Source organism: Aquarana catesbeiana, linkage group LG01 (assembly GCF_042186555.1).
Source record: "Aquarana catesbeiana isolate 2022-GZ linkage group LG01, ASM4218655v1, whole genome shotgun sequence".
In the NCBI taxonomy this organism is placed as follows: domain Eukaryota; kingdom Metazoa; phylum Chordata; class Amphibia; order Anura; family Ranidae; genus Aquarana; species Aquarana catesbeiana.
In genome coordinates, this window is record NC_133324.1 from 277,188,196 (window position 1) to 277,209,360 (window position 21,165).

At 41.1% G+C, this 21,165-nt stretch overlaps 1 protein-coding gene across 2 annotated transcripts in view; it reads left to right on the plus strand.

Annotated features, from left to right (window-relative positions):
* UFD1 (ubiquitin recognition factor in ER associated degradation 1) overlaps positions 1 to 13,999 on the plus strand; it is a 37,508-nt gene extending 23,509 nt beyond the window's left edge. For both annotated transcript variants that reach the window (XM_073628960.1, XM_073628965.1), the window contains 5 exons: positions 48 to 113; positions 2,567 to 2,614; positions 3,959 to 4,047; positions 5,874 to 5,955; positions 13,400 to 13,999. In XM_073628960.1, coding sequence (XP_073485061.1) covers positions 48 to 113; positions 2,567 to 2,614; positions 3,959 to 4,047; positions 5,874 to 5,955; positions 13,400 to 13,474 — 360 coding nt within the window. In that variant the 3' untranslated portion in view covers positions 13,475 to 13,999. The remainder of the gene's footprint in view (positions 1 to 47; positions 114 to 2,566; positions 2,615 to 3,958; positions 4,048 to 5,873; positions 5,956 to 13,399) is intronic.
* Positions 14,000 to 21,165: the final 7,166 nt, after the last annotated feature.

Here is a 21,165-nt window from a genome sequence, read left to right on the forward strand (position 1 = left end):
TTTTTTTTTTTAAATAAATACATTTCAATCAATATATTTTGTTTCAGGTGGATTTTGATGCCCCATTGGGTTACAAGGAGCCAGAAAGACAAACACAGCAGGAAGAGCCAACTGTAAGAATAACCTTTTCCAGTAAATGGAGATTGCCCTGAATACAAAATCTTTGAATGCCTTGTACCTTGCAATAATGTTTTGTTTAGGAAATCCCCGTGTTCGTGGTAATTAGGTATAGAAAAACCTAGCAAACAAGTTCAGCCTTTCAACCCCAGCAGTTCTGGTTCGGAGGCAGAACAAAACCCCTGTTGCCAGTTTTGTCATATAAAATGAGCAACGTACTTCCTGGCCTTTACAGAGGCAGTTGGATTGGTCTCCTAGATCAGAATATTCTTACATATCCGCTTTAATAATTAACACTTTGGATATTATTATTGCATGAGAACTATCCAGTTTTTTTAATTCAATATTAATTTTGTATGGTAAAACCCCCTATAGATTAACAACTTTTAGAACCCTTTCCTAAACTGCTGATAACATCTTTAGTGTATTATGGAATTGCTGCCCCCTTTTTCCTTTAAAAAGTAAAATGTTCACTATTTTTTTACTAGCATTTGACTGTATTGGAACATGATAAGATAATCTGTTTTATAAAAATATAAAGTTTTTTCAGAAATAAAGTGTAGGTATGTAGAGGTGTCTGCGCATATCTACAGCGACTCCTACATCCTTCGGTCACACCTAAATCTGCCTCTTCCTGCCCACTGCTCGTTCCTGTTGACCAGTGGACCTGCCTATTATAGTGATGGGCCAATAGAAATGTGAGGTAGCCTGGGCCAATAGAAATGTGAGGTAGCCTGGCTTAGAGACAAGTGTTTTTAAAGTTGTGTCAGACATGCCAGGAACTGTATTCCTTTACCACAGCCTAGGCATATAACCTTACTTTTTTTAACATTACATTTGTCAAGATCCTTTTTATAATATGGCACTTTTCTGATTTTTATAAATTTTTCATAGTGCTATCAGCAATAACATAATTAAGAGAGATATAAAAGGGCTGAACCCATACCATTACTTTCAAAACATTTAAACAGATAGCATTTCCAACATCTGTTTCAGTTACCCCCTCATATGAACTGGTATTGTTAATCAGAATGCCTGGTCATGTCTAACTATGTGTAAACTAAATATGAAAAGAAACACAAAACATCAAACCCTAGTTGCTAACTAAAGTCCCTTGTACTTTACTGACAATAACTAGAAAAGACCTTTTTATTAATTTTTCATTATGTGGTCACATGACCTCATAATGTTCACGCCATTCTTAGATTGTAAGCTCTAAGGAGCAGGGCCCTCTGATTCCTACTGTATCAAAGTTATTGTATTTGTACTGTCTACCCTCAAGTTGTAAAGCGCTACGTAAACTGTTGGCGCTATATAAATCCTGTATAATAATAATAATAATCCTGCATCTTCCCGGTGAAGATGATCTCAGGGAACACAAACTTGACCATGCCAGCATGGATTTGCTTCCATAATTGTCAGTTTGAAAAGGACTCCACTGAAACTGTTGCGATCACCAGGTATTTATTGAGAACAGATGACATAAAAACTATACAACAAATAGAAGGAATCATAATTGTTAGGGTAACATACACTTTAAGTTTAGCAGTAAGCTGTATCTTTCCCAAAACAAAATTGCAAATCTGTTTACACTGCCTGAACCCTGGTTCACACTAATGCACTTCCAGAACTAATCACACTGATGCGTTCTAGAACTCATTGAAATAACATGACTTTCTATGGAGGCCTTTCACATATATGCAGTGTGATTCCAATGCAATTTTGAAAAGGGTCATGTGCAAGTTTAGAGCAGTGCAGTGCATTATTTAAGGTAACAAGAGAGAGCAGAAATCGCAGCTGTATCCGAATCTCAAGAAAAATGCATTGGAATCGCTTCTGAACTGCATTAACTCACTCGGATCAAATCACACTGCAAAACAGATTCAACTCTAACTGCATCAGTGTGAACCTATCCTAAAGGAGTCCTATGGTAAAAGCTTACACATTCATTTTATAACTAAGCTTACTTGAAATATCTCCTTTTCAATTTGTGATTACTACCTGTCTGCTGGTCACAATTGGTTCCACAATTTCCTGAATTCCCTGCATGATTTGCAGCAACTCCTCTGCTGTTTACTTTCAATTTCTGAAGACTACATATCCCATGATACTTTGCTGCATTCAAGCAGTGATTCCTGTACTGACTCCGCCTCCTGAGACTCTTCCTTTCAGCACCTCTGTCGATCAGAAGGCAGGCTCTGTGGAATGTATGACACAGCAGTACCTACTCACAGGGCATAGTGAATACATGTCACAGAAGTCAAGGAAGTAAATTTGGTCATCAAGTAAGTTTACAAACTTCAAGATCATTCAGATTAATAGGGGTAGGCTAGAAATTTAGGAAATACAATGTGAAAATTAATATATAATTTTATATTTTGACCATAGATACATTTCAATGTGTAAATCTGTGAAGCCATGTTTCATATGATCTTCCATTTTCTCCTAGGACATCGAGACTGATCACAGCGAGTATGCTACAGATATAGGGTTCAGGGTGAGTCTTCTGTGGTTGTCATTAAAGTGATGAATTGAGAACCTGTCTTAAAGGGTTTTTTTCTTTTCAGCCTGGATGTAGAAAATCCTTCTAATCGTGGCCTGAAGCAGAGTGGTAGGGGCTTTCCTGCCAGGATGTCGGACTATCTGCATTTTTCTGTACTGTATGCTATTGGACTATATAGAGTTTCTGTGCCTGTATGGCATAAATCAGATCTGACTTTGGAATTCCGTGGGTTGTATTAATGGCTCTTCAATTAATTCTACATCTTTCTACATTATTTGCTATCTACTATTCTGAATAATATACACTGATGTTGTGTAGGGTTGGCATTCAGGCTACATACTAAAGGCTATGCAAGTTTCAGTTATATGGCAGAAAACCAAGACTGTCACAGAATTATGATCTCAGAGAATAGTTTTTGTGGTAAACTAGCCTTATTGCTTAAGAAACGCTGATAGACCCAATGATTGACTACACAGAAACTAAAGAGATTGTCTAGGCAGATAACTGCTTGAAAAATGTTTTTTATTTTTTGATGGTGTATCTCTTGTAAATATAAACAGAACTGCACAACTGTCTTAGGCCACTTCCACACGTGGCAGGTTCTGTTGGAGTCTGCCTGCTCAGTGGGGAATCTGTCCACTGATCCCCCACTAAGCAGGCGAATGGCTGACCCGCGTTTACTCCGCTTATTCAGAGTGGACACAGACACAGCCCCCTCTCCTCTATTGGCAATCTGATAGAAATGGACTGCCTGTCCATTTACACCCGACTGCCATTCGATCTGCCAGACAGATGGGGAATGGATCCCTATCCATCCGTTTTTAGCAGCAGGTGTCAACGGACATATGTCTGTGGACACCCGCCGCTCCATAGAGGTGATTGGAGGGTCTGATCAGGTCCGCCTGAAAAACCAACAGGTGGTACCGATCAGTCCACTAGTGTGAAATAAAAGGGGTCTAAAAGTAAAACTGAGATGTGTTTGCTATTTATATCTTATTAGAAGAATGTACTATGTATGTTGTAGTTACTACATTGGTTGTAGACTCCTCCATGAAATGTTTAGCAGCTTTTCTGCATAACTCTAAATAGATCTGTAGACTGGAAGCATGATGTGCATAAAAATAATGCTTTGAGGTGGAAATAGATTTACTATTGGGTTGAAGAAGTGTCTGTGTGATGGCTGTTGCTTCAGCAGTCCCCTAACAGCCAAAAACTCTTGCTGCTTTCTTGCAACATTAGGGAGGTTTGGAGCGGTTTATAATGTCTATGTACTTTGGGAAAGCCATATGAAGTCTGCTTTACTGCTCACCTACTGTGTTAATTTTCATCCACATATAGGCCTTTACTGGTTCTGGAAATAGATTAGATGGAAAGAAGAAGGGGATTGATCCTAGTCCTTCACCACTGAAGCCAGAAGAAATGAGGAGGTGAGTATCTGTCCCGGAGTGACAACAGGAAAATTTAAAGTCCAATAATTATAGATTATATATGTTCTCTAGTCAATATACAGTTAGGTCCATATATATTTGGACACAGGTACCATTTTAGTTTTTTCAGGTATTTACCAAAACATATTCAAGCTATAGTTATTTAATAGATATGATCTGAAAGTGCACACTCTTAGGTTTAATTTGAGGTTATGTACATCCAAATCGAAGGAAGGGTTTAAGAATTGCAGCTCTTAAGAATAGCCACCCCCCCCTTTTCAAGGGACCAAAAGTAATTGGACAATTGAATCAAAAGCTATTTCATGGCCAGGTGTGGGCTACTCCTTCATTATTTCTACATCAATTAAGCAGGTAAAAGGTCTGGAGTTGATTCTAAAGTGTGGTATTTTGCATTTGGAATCTATTGCTGTGAACCTACATCATGAGTTTAAAGGAGCTGTCCATGCAAGTGAAACAGGCCATTGTAAGGCTTCAAAATGAAACAAATCCATCAGGGAGATGGCAGCAACATTGGGAGTGGCCAAATCAACAGTTTGGTACATTCTGAGGAAAGAAGAGCGCACTGGTGAGCTCAGCAACGTAAAAAAGCCTGGATGTCCACGAAAGACAACAGTGGTGGATGACTGCAGGATCCTCTCTATGAAAAACCCATTCACAACATCCAGACAAGTGAAGGACACTCTCCAGGAGGTGGGCGTATCATTGTCAAAGTCTACAATCAAGAAGACTTCACGAAAGCAAATACAGAGGGTTCACCACAAGGTGCAAACCATTCGTAAGCCTGAAGAATAGAAAAGCCATATTAAACTAAAAAAAAATCTAAAAAAGCTAGACCGGTTCTGGAAAAGCATTCTTTGGACATATGAAACTAAGATTAATCTGTACCAGAATGACGGGAAGACAAAAAGTGTGGAGAAGGCTTGGAACAGCTCATGATCCAAAGCACACAACGTTATCTGTGAAACATGGTGGAGGCAGTGTGATAGCATGGACATGCATGGCTTCCAGTGGCACTGGGTCATTGGTGTTTATTGATGATGTGACAGAAGACAAAAGCAACCAGATGAATTCTGCAGTGTTTAAAGATATACTTTAAACCCAGATTTAGCTAAATGCAGCAAAGTTGATTGGACGGCGCTTCACAGTACAGATGGACAATGATCCAAAACACACTGCAAAAGCAACCCAGGAGCTTTTGAAGGAAAAGAAGTGGAATATTCTGCAATTGCCTGATCTCAACCCAATTGAGCATGCATTTCACTTGATAAAGGCAGAAAGACCCACAAACAATAATCCACTGAAGACAGCTTCAGTTAAAACCTGGCAAAGCATCAGAAAGGAGGAAACCCAGTCTTTGGTAATGTCTATAGGTTCCAGGCTTCAGGCAGTCATTGCCAGTAAAGGATTCTCAACAAAGTATTAAAAATCAACATTTTATTTATCATTATATTCATTTGTCCAATTACATTTCAGCCCCTGAAAATGGGGGTGGGGGGGCGCAGTGTATAAAAATGGTTGCAGTTCCTAAAATTTGTACTTGATATTTATGTTCAACCGCTTGAATTAATGCTGAAAGTCTGCACTTCAAATTCAATTGTATTCGTTGTAATTTTATTCTGGTGGCATACAGAGCCAAAAGTATGAAAATTGTGCCTGTGCTCAACTATATACGGACCTAACTGTAGATAATATGTATAGTAAAGTTTGATTGTATGTCCAGTTTTTGCTAACATTCTTTTTAAAAAGGTGCACCCCTTTCTGTTTTATTTTTACTTTGTTATTCATTTTTTCTTATCCTGTTGCAGAGGAATTCCAAACTATGAATTCAAGATTGGCACAATTACGTTCATCAGGAATTCACGGCCACAGATAAAGAAAGTAGAAGAAGTAAGTATGTTCATAGTGTAAAGATATGAGGATGATAGCATTGCCTATCTTCATAGTACAATTCAGATGGTGTCTCTTTTATAAGGGCAATGTTTGAGCAGACATTTTGCAGTGAAGATGAAAAGTTTAACTTTTTTGGCTGGAATGAACAAAAGCGCCGTTTTTTTTTACATTTTGTATAAATTATGCCTAGCCTAGTGTTTATCTTGTGAAAGTTGTAACACAAATATATCATCATTTAAGGCCTGAGTATTACAAAATTTGGATTTGCTATACTATTGGTCCTAGGGGATGTATAGAAATGTTATGTGCCCAAGCAGTAGCTTAAAGATTAATTTTTTGTCTTGAATTCTTCCTGAAAAATAGTAGTGCATTTCCTGAGCCTAGGCACTTTTGTGACTTGAGCCTCATAGCTGTATATCGGCTGTGTGAGAGGCACTGTGCCCTTTTAATGCTAATCTCAAGAAATTTGGAATAAGACTTGGTGATATCACTACTGTGGTACTCCCAGTTCTTGCTAGCTCTGTGTTCCTGCTGCTTCTTTTATCATTACCCCACCAGTCACCTGAGGGTGCATCTCCAAAATGCTCCTGCAGCTGCAGGCATCATTCAGATATCTTCTTTTTTAGCCAGTGATTCCCTGCACCATAAAAACAATCATAGCGGCAGTTCAGCCGATTCATTGTTTGTTTTTACTGGCAGCGGGAGGGGATGTCCCCCCTCCCGCCGCCCTCCGGTGCTTCCACCGGCTCACCTGTGCGATTGGAAAGCCAGAGAAGGAATCCATTGGCGGCACAAGTTTACCATAGAGAATACCGCAGACTAGATGGTCTCCGGCAGTCTCTATAATCTTCGGAGGCCTGGGCGCGACATTGACGTCAAGTCTGGCCCGGCAGATGTAAACACTGCTGCATAATTGGCTGGACAGGCCAAGATCGTTTTTTATTTATTTTTTTGATCTCAGCCTTTCCTGCCTAGAGGAGAGATGTGGGGTCTTATAGACCCCACATATCTCCATAAAGAGGACCTGTCATGCCCTATTCCTATTACAGGGGATGTTTACATTCCTTGTAATAGGAATAAAAGTGATAAACATAAAAAAAAATTTAAAGGGAAATTGTAAAAAAAAAATAAACAAAAAATGTTTAAAGCCCCCCATTACTGTGTGCTCGCACGCAGAAGCAAACGCATTCGTACGTCATGCCCACATATGTAAACGGCGTTCAAACCACACATGTGAGGTATCGCCAGGAAAGTTGGAGCAAGAGCAACAATTCTAGTCCAAGACCTCCTCTGTAACTCTGAACTGGTAACCTGTACAACAAATTTAAAGCGTCGCTATGAAGTACCTAAGTTTGGTGCCATTCCAGGAGTGTGCGCAATTTTAAAGCGTGACATTTTAGGTATCTATTTACTTGGTGTAACATCATCTTTCACATTATACAACAAAAATTGGGCTAACTTTAGTGTTTTTTTTTTTTTTTTTCATGAAACCATTTTAAAAAAAAACGCATTTGAAAAATTGCTGCGCAAATACCGTGTGGCATAAAAAGTTGCAACGACCGCCATTTTATTCCCTAGGGCAGTGATAGCGAACCTTGGCACCCCAGATGTTTTGGAACTACATTTCCCCTGATGGTCATGCACTCTACAGTGTAGTTGAGCATCATGGGAAAAGTAGTTCCAAAACATCTGGGGTGCCAAGGTTTGCCATCACTGCCCTAGGGTCTCTGCTAAAAAAAAAAAAAAAACCCATATATAATGTTTTGGGGTTCTGAGTAATTTTCAAACAAAAAAAATTATGATTTTTACATGTAGGAGAGGAGTGCCAGAATAGGCCCAGTATGGCAGTGGTTAAATGACTGCCTTCACACAGGGACACTGTGCAGAACAGGGCATGATGGTTTAGCAATGCAGAAAAAATGAGGGAACCTGTAGGTAATGCTGGTGACTAGTCCTTTGCCCTCCGCTTACCTTCTTTAGGGCACGGCTTCCACAACTCGAGTTCCCTTTAGGCAACCATACCAATTTATTCACAACAGTTACCTTTTGGGAGGAAATTTCTAAAGCTTATACCAAGAATTATACCATTCTATGGTATTTTCTGTGGAGTGAACCAGAAACCTGTCTTGAGAAAAATATGGGGGCTGCCATAGCTGATTTTTCTGTCCCCGATTGTCATACTGATGATTCTCTGCCTTCAAAGCTTTCAGAGTCACTGTCTCTGAATATGTACAGAGATCAAGTGTGTTGGTGAATAAAATAACTTCAGCAGTTTTTTTTACCTTTGAATGTCAGTATGTCATAATGTCCTGAAGAATTTGTATAAGAAAACCCTATATTGCTTACTATACTACTAGGGAAGCATAACATCATCTGTAGAAAGTGTAAAGTTGGCGATTAAATCTCTTGTTTTGTTTGTTTTCTGGTTAATTCAGTAAGTTGAATGAAATAAAATAAACAGATCCCCCCCATCCACACAAGCAAGGAGAATGGAGAAATCCTCCCTATTAGGAAGTTTTATTCTGGGGTACTTTCCACTATCAGAATATACTGACCAGCAGCTGCAGCGTTCTCAAGACTTTTTTTTTTTTTTTCAGCAAGCCCATTTGACAAAAGTCAATCTAATGAACAAGCATGGATTGAAATTTGGCTATTCCCTGCTGAAGCAGTCGAATTTCAATCCATCTATGGCCAGCTTAAAGTGATTTGTAAACAATCACCTTGTAAAACAACCCATTCAGTTTAAAATTGAAATGAAATGCAAATTAAATGCTATAAAAAAGCATTATGAATGAAAAAGATCCCTTTTTTTTTTAATAAGTGATCACATTCTCTCTGTTCTCAGCTGCATAAGAGCTGGGGGGAGCAGAAGCAGCAGTACACTGAGCTTCCCAGTGAATGGCTGCACAGCAGGGGCATGTCAGGACAAGTCTGATCATTGGAGGAGAGTACACTGAGTTCCCAGCATAGCTAGAGGACTGACCATGGTGTGCTTTCCTGCTTAGTGTGGTCAGTTTGTAATAGGAAAGCAAGAGGACTGGCAGGAACACCAGGGATTTCACATCAATACAAAGAGAACAGGATACTATCTCATACAAGTACACGGTACAGCAGACCCATATCAGGAATATGAAGTTTGGGGTAACAAACACTTTAAGTCTCTGGAGTTGTCTGCTTTTTTATCTACAGTCTGTCTTTTTTTTTTTGACAATTGCACCTTGGTTAATTGTTCCATATACAGCAGGTAAAATAATTATTGAACACGTCACCACTTTTCAAGGTAAATATATTTCTATCGGTATGAAATGTTCACCACAAGTCGGTAACAACCCATGCAATTCATACATACAAAGAAACCAAAACAAACAAGTTCAGAAATGAAGTTATGTGTAATAAAATGGAATGACACAGTGAAAAAGTATTGAACTCGCTAACTGAAATGTATTTAATACTTCGTACAAAATCCTTTGTTGGTAATGACAGCATCAAGATGCCTCCTGTATGGAGAAACTAGTCGCATGCATTGCTCAGGTGTGATTTTGGCCCATTCTTCCACACAAACAGTCTTCAAATCTTGAAGGTTCCATGAGCCTCTTGTATGAGCTCTGATCTTTAGTTCTTTCCATAGATTTTTTTATTGGATTGAAGTCAGGTGATTGGCTGGGCCATTCTAGCAGGTTTATTTTTTTTCTTTGAAACCAATTGAGAGTTTCTTTGGCTTTGTGTTTTGGATCATTGACTTGCTGAAATGTCCACCCTTGATTATTTTCATCATCCTGGTAGATAGCAGCAGATTTTTATCAGGAATGTCTTGGTACATTTTTCCATTCATCTTTCCTTCAATGATATGAAGTTTGCCAGTACCATATGCTGAAAAACATTCCCACACCATGATCTTCCCACCTCCAAACTTCACTGTTGGTATGGGGGTGTTTTTGGGGTGATGTGCAGTGCATTTGACCTCCAAACATGGTGTGTATTATGATCTCCAAAGAGTTCAATTTTGGTCTCATCTGACCCGAGTATATTCTCCCAGTATTTCACAGGCTTGTCTAAATGTTGTGCAGCAAACTTTACACAAACTTAAACATGCTTTTTCTTCAGCAATGGAGTCTTGGATGGTGAGCGTGCATACAGGCCATGTCGATTGAGTGCGTTACTTATTGTTTTGTTTGAAAAAATTGTACCTGCTAATTCCAGGTCTTTCTAAAGCACTTCACAAGTAGTCCTTGGCATTTGGACAACTCTTCCGATAATTCTTTTCTCTCCTCTGTCAGAAATCTTGCGAGGAGCACCTGGTCGTGGTTTATGGTGAAATTATATTTTTTTCACTTCTGAATGTTGCAGTAAGCACTGTTGGGGCCATATTCTAGAAATTTAGGAATCCTTCTTTAACCAACGGCATCGGTATGTTTTGCAACAATAAGGCTGCAAAGGTCTTGACCCACGATGGGATGTTTCTTGTGTGACATCTTGGTAATGAGACACCTTTTTTATAGGAAATCAGTTGAAACTGAACCAGCTGATATTAATTTACACTGACAAGGGTCAGGATTGCTTTCTAATCACTGATAGATTTCAGCTGGTGTCTTCGCTTTTCATGCCTTTTTTGCACCTCCCTTACTTCATTTGTTCAATACTTTTTCTCTGTGTCATTCCATTTTATTACACATAACTTAATTTCTGTACTTATTTGTTTTGGTTTCTTTGTATTTATGGATTGCATGGGTTGTTACCGACATGTGGTGAAAATTTTCAATAGCACCTTTAGAAATATATTTACCTACAAAAATGTTGACTTGTTAAATAGTTATTTTACCTTCTGTATACATCAAGTGATACTAAACACACACTGTTTAATTTGCATTGTACCTTCTATTTCTGTATTTTAATGATGGCACTGTAACTATTTAAAAAAAAAAAAAAAAAAAAGAAAAAAGTAGAGCTATAGGCAAAACTTTTTTTCCATTTTGGCTAGAATAAGGGAGGGGTATAAGCCCGGTCAGATTTTTTTTTTTTTTCGCCATCTGTGTTCCATTGCGGAGATTTCCCTTCACTTCCTGTCCCATAGCCAAACAGGAAGTGAGAAGAAATCCCTGCAAATTAAGGGAATTCCTTGGGAATCCCCAGGCCACCAGAACTAGTGTCTCCATTGGAATATTTCCCCTCTATTACTTTTCTGGGGACAACCCAAAATTTGGAATTTTCTTTTACTTTCAGTGATATACAGGACAAATAGAGATGGTGAATCTCCTTAACGGGGGCACAGACTGCAATAAAAACTATCAGGGATTCTAATCCCTCCCCCCTCTATCCAAAATGTAAAAAAAAGTTTTGCCTTTTAGTTATACTTTAAGTACCTTTTTCCTAATCGATCTACAGCTGTCACATGACCCAGATCTTTCCCAGCCTGTCTGCAGGGAAACATAAGCAGAAGGAGCTTCTAGTCCTCTGCTGCTGGTCACACGTTAAAAAAAAAAAAAAAAAAAAAAAAAAAGGCAGCCTATGAAATACAGAGTAAAAATAAATAAATAATTGTTTTAACCCCATGGTGCCGGGCCTTTCACCACTTGCCGACCGGGCCATAGCCGAAAGACGGCTACAGCGCGGTCGGCTTATTCTGGGTGGGCGTCCTGCAATACCTACTCTGCCAATGCTCGCCAATACTCTGCAATAAATTTTAACAGAAACAAAGATTTTTTTTTTTTTTTTTTTTTTTACCGAATTTTCAGTCTTTTTTGATTTATAGCGCAAAAAATAAAAAACCCAGCGGTGATTAAATACCACCAAAAGAAAGCTCTATTTGTATTAAAAAAAAGACAAAAATTTCATATGTTGCTTGACTGAGTAATTGTCATTCAAAATGTGAGAGCACCGAAAGCTGAAAATTGGTCTGGTTAGGAAGGGGGTTTAAGTGCCCAGTGGTTAAGAGGTTTGCTACGCCGGGAGACGGGGGTTATGGCCACCTGATTGGTGGTCACATGATCAGAAAAGTCCCGATCGCAAACGGCGGTCGGAAACTCTCCGCGAGCCACCGGTCACTGTGCCGGGAGCGTGCAAATCACATGTGCTCTCAGCACAGCACCGTCTGCGGTATTGCACGCAAATATGCTGGTGCTCTGCACCCAGGGCCGGCCGCCGAGAGGCCACATATTTACGCGCGCTCGGTGCCAAGAGGTTAAATTGTCATACAAATCTATATTTGAAATAAATCTTTATTTGTTTTTGGCAATATTATGGTGTGGGTGGATTTCTGCCACTCACGCCCCTCCAGTCTGTGTCTTAGGTTAAGCCTCCATCAATCCACAAGTAATCTCCTGCCCCCATTGTGTTTAGCTGGTTAGTGGACATGGAGGAGAAAGGAGTGGGCTGTCATTTACCAATGTGTATACACCCACATGTGTGACTCCATAGTCACATGGGCTGCTTAGATAGGGGGGAAATGATCAGCATAGAAACTCACTGAAAACTGAACATGTGCAGAGTTACCAACACTGTTCTGCAAAATCCCTAGCTGAATTGGGGACTTGGACAGAAGAGGGAGTTAGAGAGCAGCAAGATCAACCAGTTTTTTTGCAGAATACAGAAAACGAATCTCATAGTGACTAAGTGATTATGAACAGAATGTAATTTACCATTTTACGGATAGTTTTTTTATGATGTGGGTTTAGTGACAGTTTAAAGGTGTTGTAAACCCTCACGGTTTTTCACCTTAATGCATTCTATGCAATAAGGCAAAAAACCTTTTTGTGCTGCAGCACCCCCCCCCCCCCCCCCTTTTTCTTACCTGAGCCTGATCGTTCCAGCGACGGGGACCAGGCACAGCAGCTCCAGCCACTGTCTCGGGTCCTCATTGGATAGATTGATAGCAGCCCACTGCTGTCAATCAAATCCAGTGACTCAGGGGCGGGGCCGAGTCCTGCTGTCTGTGTCAATAGATGTAGCAGTAGGACTCAGGAGCCCTTTAAAAAAAAAAAAAAAACAAAGCTTTACAGTCACTTGCTTGGAAGATGTGGGCAGGTAGTCCCCTAGCCTCTAAGGTATTATCACATCAAGTAATACTAGTCAGGGTTTTAAAGGCTTCCCTTATTCCACACTGACCTATTGTCTATAGTCTCCTATTGGCTGACTTCAACCAATAGGAAAAAAAATAGTTCTGGCCAATAAGGAAAGGATGGATGATGTCCTCCTCCTTCTTTTTTTTTTTTCTCCCAATGGATAAAATACATTTTAAAATCTGATTTCCAGTCTGTGCTTTCCTAGCTGCTTTGTTGTGATCTGTGACATAAGGGTGAGGGGGCAATAAAGTGCTTACAACAGCCTCTATGCACAGGTGTTGTTAGATGGAATAGGCATGGCATGGTTTAAATACCGTATTATTGTATTTTATGAACAGTGTTTCTCCACCAGGCTTGTAACTCATTTTTTTGTTTTGATGTAGGATGATGCTCTTAATCGCTTCATTGCATTCTCTGGAGAAGGACAGTCCCTGAGGAAGAAAGGCAGGAAGCCCTAAGAGACTTCACAAGTGAAAAATTAAATGATCATTCAGTGCATTTGGTTTTAAGCTGTCAGTTAGGCATTAAAAATATCTTGGTGATCTACGGAAAGGAAAGTATAATGTCTTAATATTTAAAGACCTCAGGATGGTGAAGAGCCTGTGACAATCGATACACCAAGGATCAACTATCCATTTTACTTGGAAATAGCTCCTGAATTATTTAGCGGTTCCAATATAGGCTGTATAGGAAAAATCCAGTAAACCGTAAAACATCATCAAACTAAATCAGGACAAGAGAACTAAAATTACATGCAGTTATTTATACCTCACGAATATTTAATTTGGAGATGTCCCCAAATGGCTTTCTAAATGTTTCTACACTCTTCTGATTACTAGACTTAAGAGTCCAGTGCATTCTTGCAGATTGCTTTTGATAAGTGCAATTTTCATCCCTTCTCTTTTGTTGGTAAACATCAGCCAGTTGGCTTTACTGAAAAAAAAAACAAAAACGTAATAAATAAAAGTTTTCTTTGCAGTTAATTGCTTACTGGTTAGCTTTTTCTCTTGTGTCGTGTGCCTTTCCAATGCAGGCTCTAGGAAAGTATCAGTGTTTGTCCAGCAACCCAGCTACCTTGGATTACCCAAACTTGGCTACATGTTTGACTACAGAAGAGCATATTTGATGGGCTAAATACACAGATTGAATATGGCTGAACAGTTATAGTAGAAGCAGCAGACTGATGAGCTCATCTCTTTATCATTCTGCTCTCTCCTCCCGACAGCTCTTTGCACAGCAACATATCACTGGCTCCTTTTGTTGCTTCTTCTACCACTCTCTGAGTGTGATTGTACAGGGATTGCTAGAGACTGGTACCAAGTTAAATGTGTCTACTTACACTGCAATACAATAAAAATAATTAAAGCCTAGGTTTAGTAAAATATTAAATAAAATCCGCACAAGGAACATTAATTACTATCAGTTTGATGTGTCCCCTGTGCTGCGGTCTCCTAGAAATATTCCGATTCCAGTGCCCACCTTCACCCCCGCTGTAGTCTTATGGTGTGGAGGAGGTTAAGAAAGCTGAGGGAGCTGTGATATACTCATCAAGATTGCAGACTATTTCTGCTCTTTCCGCCCACCTCCTCCATTGATAGAAGCTGTACTATAGCTTTTATGAATCCTATTGCATTCATAGAAGTTACAGTACAGATTATATTAATGGAGGAGAGGAAAAAAAGGATGGGCATAGTTGGGCACTCTTGACAAATGCCTATCTTAGCTTAATTAACCCCACTACTATAATCTTCCGGAGCTGTAATATGCACTCATCAAGAGTGGGGGGATCGGAGAAGGAAGATTTCTACTAAACCAGGAGACGGCAGCACAGGGGACACATCGCACTGGTAGTAAGTAACGTCTCTTGTGCTGATTTTTTTTTTTACCAAACTTAGTCTTTAAAGTGAACTTCTTTTTTTTGCACTTGTACCTACAGGTAAGCATATAATAAGCCTAACCTGTAGGTACCGTGAATATCACCTAAACCTGCACTGTAGGTGAGATATTCACAATGCATGCAGCTAGTGATGTCACGGGTGCATGCACTCTGAAGGAATGGCATACCCATGGCGTCCCTTCAGAACCCCATGCCGCGGTCCGTGACTCCTGTGCACATGTGCGGGAGTGACGTCATTGAGGCGTGGCCAATCAGGCGGCCGAAGCATGTGAACCCGGAAGGAAGACTGGGTGAAGATGGAAACCCTCACAGTTGTGACAGCACGCCGGAGAGCTTCGGTCAAAGGTAAGCAAACTTAGGCCTTTTATCTTAAGGGGTTTAAAAAAATAATAATTGGTGTGGTTTACTACCGCTTTAAAAATATAATAATGAATACAGACCTTTATTCGATTGTGCCGTTAATATCTGCCTGGATTTTAGCTTTAAAGGCAAATGGAGTAAGCTGACACATAACAGTTTACATTTATTAGTGAAATGGTCATCAGCGCGACACCTTCCCCCAACACCTAACTCCAACAGTTGAAGCGAACCCAATAACCGCTGATACTAACCAAACAAGTTCCAAATGCTAAGTTATCCTTTCTTCTACAGTGAGGACAGAAAGTATTAGGACCCCCGTACATTTTTCACTCTTTGTTATATTGCAGCCATTTGCTAAAATCATTTAAGTTAATTTTTTTCCTCATTAATGTACACACAGCACCCCATATTGACAGAAAAACACAGAATTGTTGACATTTTTGCAGATTTATTAAAAAAGAAAAAATGAAATATCACATGGTCCTAAGTATTCAGACCCTTTGCACAGTATTTAGTAGAAGCACCCTTTTGATCTAATACAGCCATGAGTCTTTTTGGGAAAGATGCAACAAGTTTTTCACAGCTGGATTTGGGGATCCTTTGCCATTCCTCCTTGCAGATCCTCTCCAGTTCTGTCAGGTTGGATGGTAAACGTTGGTAGACAGCCATTTTTAGGTCCCTCCAGAGATGCTTAATTGGGTTTAAGTCAGGGCTCTGGCTGGGGCATTCAAGAACAGTCACTGAGTTGTTGTGAAGCCACTCCTTCGTTATTTTAGCTGTGTGCTTAGGGTCATTGTCTTTTTGGAAGGTAAACCTTCAGCCTAGTCTGAGGTCCTGAGCACTCTGGAGAAGGTTTTCATCCAGGATATCCCTGTACTTGGCCACATTCATCTTTCCCTCGATTGCAACCAGTCGCCCTGTCCCTGCAGCTGAAAAACACCCCCACAGCATGATGCTGCCACCACCATGCTTCACTGTTGGGACTGTATTGGACAGGTGATGAGCAGTGGTTTTCTCCACACATACCGCTTAGAATTAAGGCCAAAAAGTTCTATCTTGGTCTCATCGGCCCAGAGAATCTTATTTCTCGCCATCTTGGAATCCTTCAGGTGTTTTTTAGCAAACTTCATGCAGGCTTTCATGTGTCTTGCACTGAGGAGAGGCTTCCGTCGGGCTACTATGCCATAAAGCCCCGACTGGTGGAGGGCTGCAGTGATGGTTGACTTTCTACAACTTTCTCCCATCTCCCGACTGCATCTCTGGAGCTCAGCCACAGTGATCTTTGGGTTCTTCTTTACCTCTCTCACCAAGGCTCTTCTCCCCTGATAGCTGAGTTTGGCCGGATGGCCAGCTCTAGGAATGGTTCTAGTCGTCGCCAAACGTCTTCCATTTAAGGATTATGGAGGCCACTGTGCTCTTAGGAACATTAAGTGCAACAGAATTTTTTTTGTAACCTTGGCCAGATCTGTGCCTTGCCACAATTCTGTCTCTGAGCTCTTCAGGCAGTTCCTTTAACCTCATGATTCTCATTTGCTCTGACATGCACTGTGAGCTGTAAGATCTTATATAGACAGGTGTGTGGCTTTTCTAATCAAGTCCAATCAGTATAATCAAACACAGCTGGACTCAAATGAAGGTGTAGAACCATCTCAAGGATGATCAGAAGAAATGGACAGCACCTGAGTTAAATATGAGTGTCACAGCAAAGGGTCTGAATACTTAGGACCGTGTGATATTTCAGTTTTTCTTTTTTAAGAAATCTGCATAAGTGTCAACAATTCTGTGTTTTTCTGTCAATATGGGGTGCTGTGTGTACATTAATGAGGAAAAAATGAACTTAAATGATTTTAGCAAATGGCTGCAATATAACAGAGTGAAAAATTTAAGGGGGTCTGAATACTTTCTGTCCCCACTGTATATATTCACCTCATTCCGCACTAGGTGCCTGTATGCTAAAGAATAACAACTAAAGCATGACCGCTATTGCTCCATAGAGAGCGACCTGTGGCGCATCATTAAAATAATGATTTTTTACTTAACATTGAGGCCATGGCTTATTCATTTCAGAAATATCTGAAAGCAACAGCAAAACAAAAACAGAAAAAATGCTTTATGTAAACTTTTAAAACATTCACAATTATGCAATGATACATAACACATGTTATATTTAATTCAGGGCCCATTCAGAACACGTGCATTGGGCTGAAATCAATTGTTTCCAATAGGCCTAGTGCACATACCAATTTGCTGTGTTGGTGTGTGCTGGTGCAAATAGAACATGCTACATTTAAATGCTGCACGGCTCGCGTAAAACCAAAAAAAAAACAATGCAACACAATGTGTATATTGTGTCAACATATATCGGCTAAATTGCTTTTAGCACACATCAATACATGCCATGAATACTGTATATCACACATATGTATCTTATTGTTGTGTTTCAGCTGACTTTAACAGGATATCAGTTGTGTGTTGGAAATGACCCCTCCCCCATGACATCACATGCCTGATAAAGGGGTCCTGTGTGGCTCTGAAACGTTGCACTCTTCCTCTGTGATGTGATCACTTTGAATAAACATTTGGATGTCACTTGAAGATCCCTGGTGTGCTGGCAAATATGTAATTTAATTAGTGTGAGCGTGTGGCATGAAGGTAACAATACGCAGGACAGACAAAATAAATATCACTTAATTTTAAAGCTAAACTTTGATCAGCTTATAAAAATAACCTGGGCTTATGAAATGGCGAGACCAAGGAATACAGTACGAAATATTCTCTATTACATGATGCTGCCTCTGTTGTTGAAACATGTTAAAGCCTATGCTCTGAGTGAAGTTCCCCACACTGAGTCTGCTTTGTCCATCAGCCTGTGCTGGCGGCTTTACTTGTCTCTGCGAATACCCTTCAATGTGAGTCCACTTATGATGTGTTTTTTTTTTTTTTTAATAAATCAATTATTTTACTCTGTGAAGCCTTCCTTTCTGTTTTTTGGCATGTTGGCAAAAGGTCTGGAACTGTGAGAATCTTGCAAGCCCATTAAAGGAGAAGTATGGGTTTGCCTTTTTTTTTTCCCTAATCATACTTACCTAGGTGGATGCAACATTGGACCAATGCTGCATCTGTCCCCCGGCATCTCTGCACTGAGAACCGAGCCATCGAACACCACCAATGGCTCGGTTCTTTCGGATCCCCGAGAGGAGAGCTGCTGACTGTCAATCAGCAGCTCCCCTGCTCTGCTCCTTCACGCTCACTGGAGAGCTGAGCTGTGGAGGGGCGGGGAGCGGCCTTCTCAGCGGCTTGCTGAGAGGCTGAGACTGCCATCAGTCCTGATATTGTGATTGTGATCTAGCCAGTAATCCTGCTATTTTTCAACAAAACAAACTGTCCAGCAGATGTAGCCATTAGAGCGCCTTTTTAACACAAAGGAACCCTTAAAAATAACTTTCTTGTCTCAAGGAACCCCTGCTAAAATTACTATATTCACAACTCATTATGCATAGTGTGATGGTCAGCAGGAAGAATTATCCCCTTATAGGTAGATAAAAAGATCAGTAATGTCAGTGAGAACTTATCTGAGAGGCAGAAATTGCTAAAGCAACCCTGCATCAATTTTTTTTAAAAAATGGCGTGTGGGTCCCCCAGGCACTATATACTCTGAACAGCAGTATATGTACTATACGGACTGTACTATATACTCTGCAGAAAAATTGGGCCTTAGGTGTTGGTGGTGCCAGAACACTGTAACCCCCTCAAAGTTAATCTTGTTGGGTGCAGGAACGGGCCCTGCTTAACTATTATTTAAAAAATTGTAATTGCATGCTCCTGTTAAACAGGGGCAGAAAAATTGGGCCTTTGGTTTTGGTGGTGCCAGAACACTGTAAGCCCTCACGGTTATTCTTGTTGGGCGCAGGAACGGGCCCTGCTGTGAAATATTATTATATCAAAAGTTTTAATTACATGCCCCTGTTGAACAGGGGCAGAAAAATTGGGCCTTGGGTGGTGGTGCCACAACACTGTAACCCCTCACAGATACTCTTGTTGGGCGCAGGAACGGGCCCTGTTGTGAAATATTATATCAAAAATTGTAATAACATGCCCCTGTTAAACAGGGGCAGAAAAATTGGTCCTTGGATGGTGGTGCCCTAAACCAAAAATGCTGTTGGAAGCTAGCATCATCAAGATTGAGGAGGAATAGGATAGGCAGCATAGGCAGTGTTCAAGGGACTGATTCATTTTTATAAATGTGAGCCTATCAACAGAGTCTGTGGACAGGCGCGCTCTTTGATCCATTACAAACCCTCCAGCAGCACTGAATGTGCGTTCAGAAAGCATGCTGGATGCAGGACAGGCCAGTAGCTCGATTGCATATTGAGCAAGTTCTGGTCAGTGGTCCATCCTCAAGACCCAGTAACCCAGTGGATGCTCTGTTGGAAAGGTCTCCAAGTCTGCTCTTGCCCCCTAGATATTCCTGCACCATATAATGCAGACACTGGCAGTGGTTGCTTGAACTGATCAGACCTTGGCACTGAGGACTGAAAAATTGTTGAAAGGCATCGGTCAGCCGGCCACCTTCTCCACTGCGCTTGCTTTGACTGAAAGTAGCCTCAGCAACACGTTGTCCAGCACCAGGAAATGGTAAGCTCCCAGAGTCTGGAAATGTGTGATACAAACCTTTCTTCAAGGCCTCCTGAAGATGTTTCATCCTCTGCTCCCTCTGCGAAGGCATGATGAGTTCTGCAACTTTACCCTTGAAATGTGGATCAAGAAGGGTTGCCAGCCAGTAATGATCCCTCTCCTTGATACCACGAATCCTAGGGTCCTTCCGCAGGCTTTGCAGAATCAGGGAGGCCATGCAGGGTAAGTTTGAAGAGGCATTCGATTCTGAGTCCTCTGGGTCATTAAGGATCACATTATCCATAACTACCTCCTCCCAGCCACTTACAACTCCTTGGGTTTCTGGGGACTGAAAACCATCCCTTGAAGACTGCTGCTGAGTGTTATCCTCTACATCCATGCTGACACAATCTTCCTCCTCCTCTTCTTCCTGTGTGTTTGGTGGCCCCGCAGGAATGCTATCTGGATAAAGGGGGCCTTCAGAAGAAAGGAAGTCCTCCTCTTCCTCCCACTGTTCTGCCTCAAGTGCCCTGTCCATGATTCCATGAAGTGTGTACTCCAGCAGGAAGACTAGAGGGACAGTGTCACTGATGCATGCATTGTCGCTGCTCACCATCCTTGTGGCCTCCTCTAAATGGTGACAGGACAGTGCATGCATCCTTGATCAGTAGCCACTGGCATGGCGAAAAGCCAAGCTCCCCTGACCCTGTCCTGGTGCCATACTCACACAGGTACTCATTGATGTCCCCCTGCTGTGTGTGCAGCCACTGCAGCATTGTCAACATTGAGTTCCACCTGGTGGGCAGGTCGAATTCCCTTTAAATGTCAGCCAGCCAAGCACTGGCATTGTATGACCAGCGGAAATGACCACAGCCTTTTCTGGCCTGCCTCAGGAGATCTTTTAAGCCTGGGTACCTGGTCAAGAACGGCTGCACCACCAAATTCAGGACCTGTGTCAAACATGGAACATGGGTCAATTGTCCCTGTCGGAGGGTGGAGAGAAGGTTGGTGCCATTGTCGCATACAACCATTCCTGGATGAAGCTGGCGTGGCGTCAACCACCTCTGAGCCTGCACCTTCAGAGCTGACAGAATATTTGCCCCAGTGTGGCTCCTGTCCCCTAGGCAGCCCAACTCAAGCACTGCATGGCATCTTTTAGCCTGACTGCTTGGGTAGCCCCTTGAACGCTTACGGAGCACTGCTCATTCAGAGGACAAATCTGCAGAAGAGGCCATAGAGAAAGAAAAAGAGGAGGGGGTTGGAGGAGAGAGCTGTAGC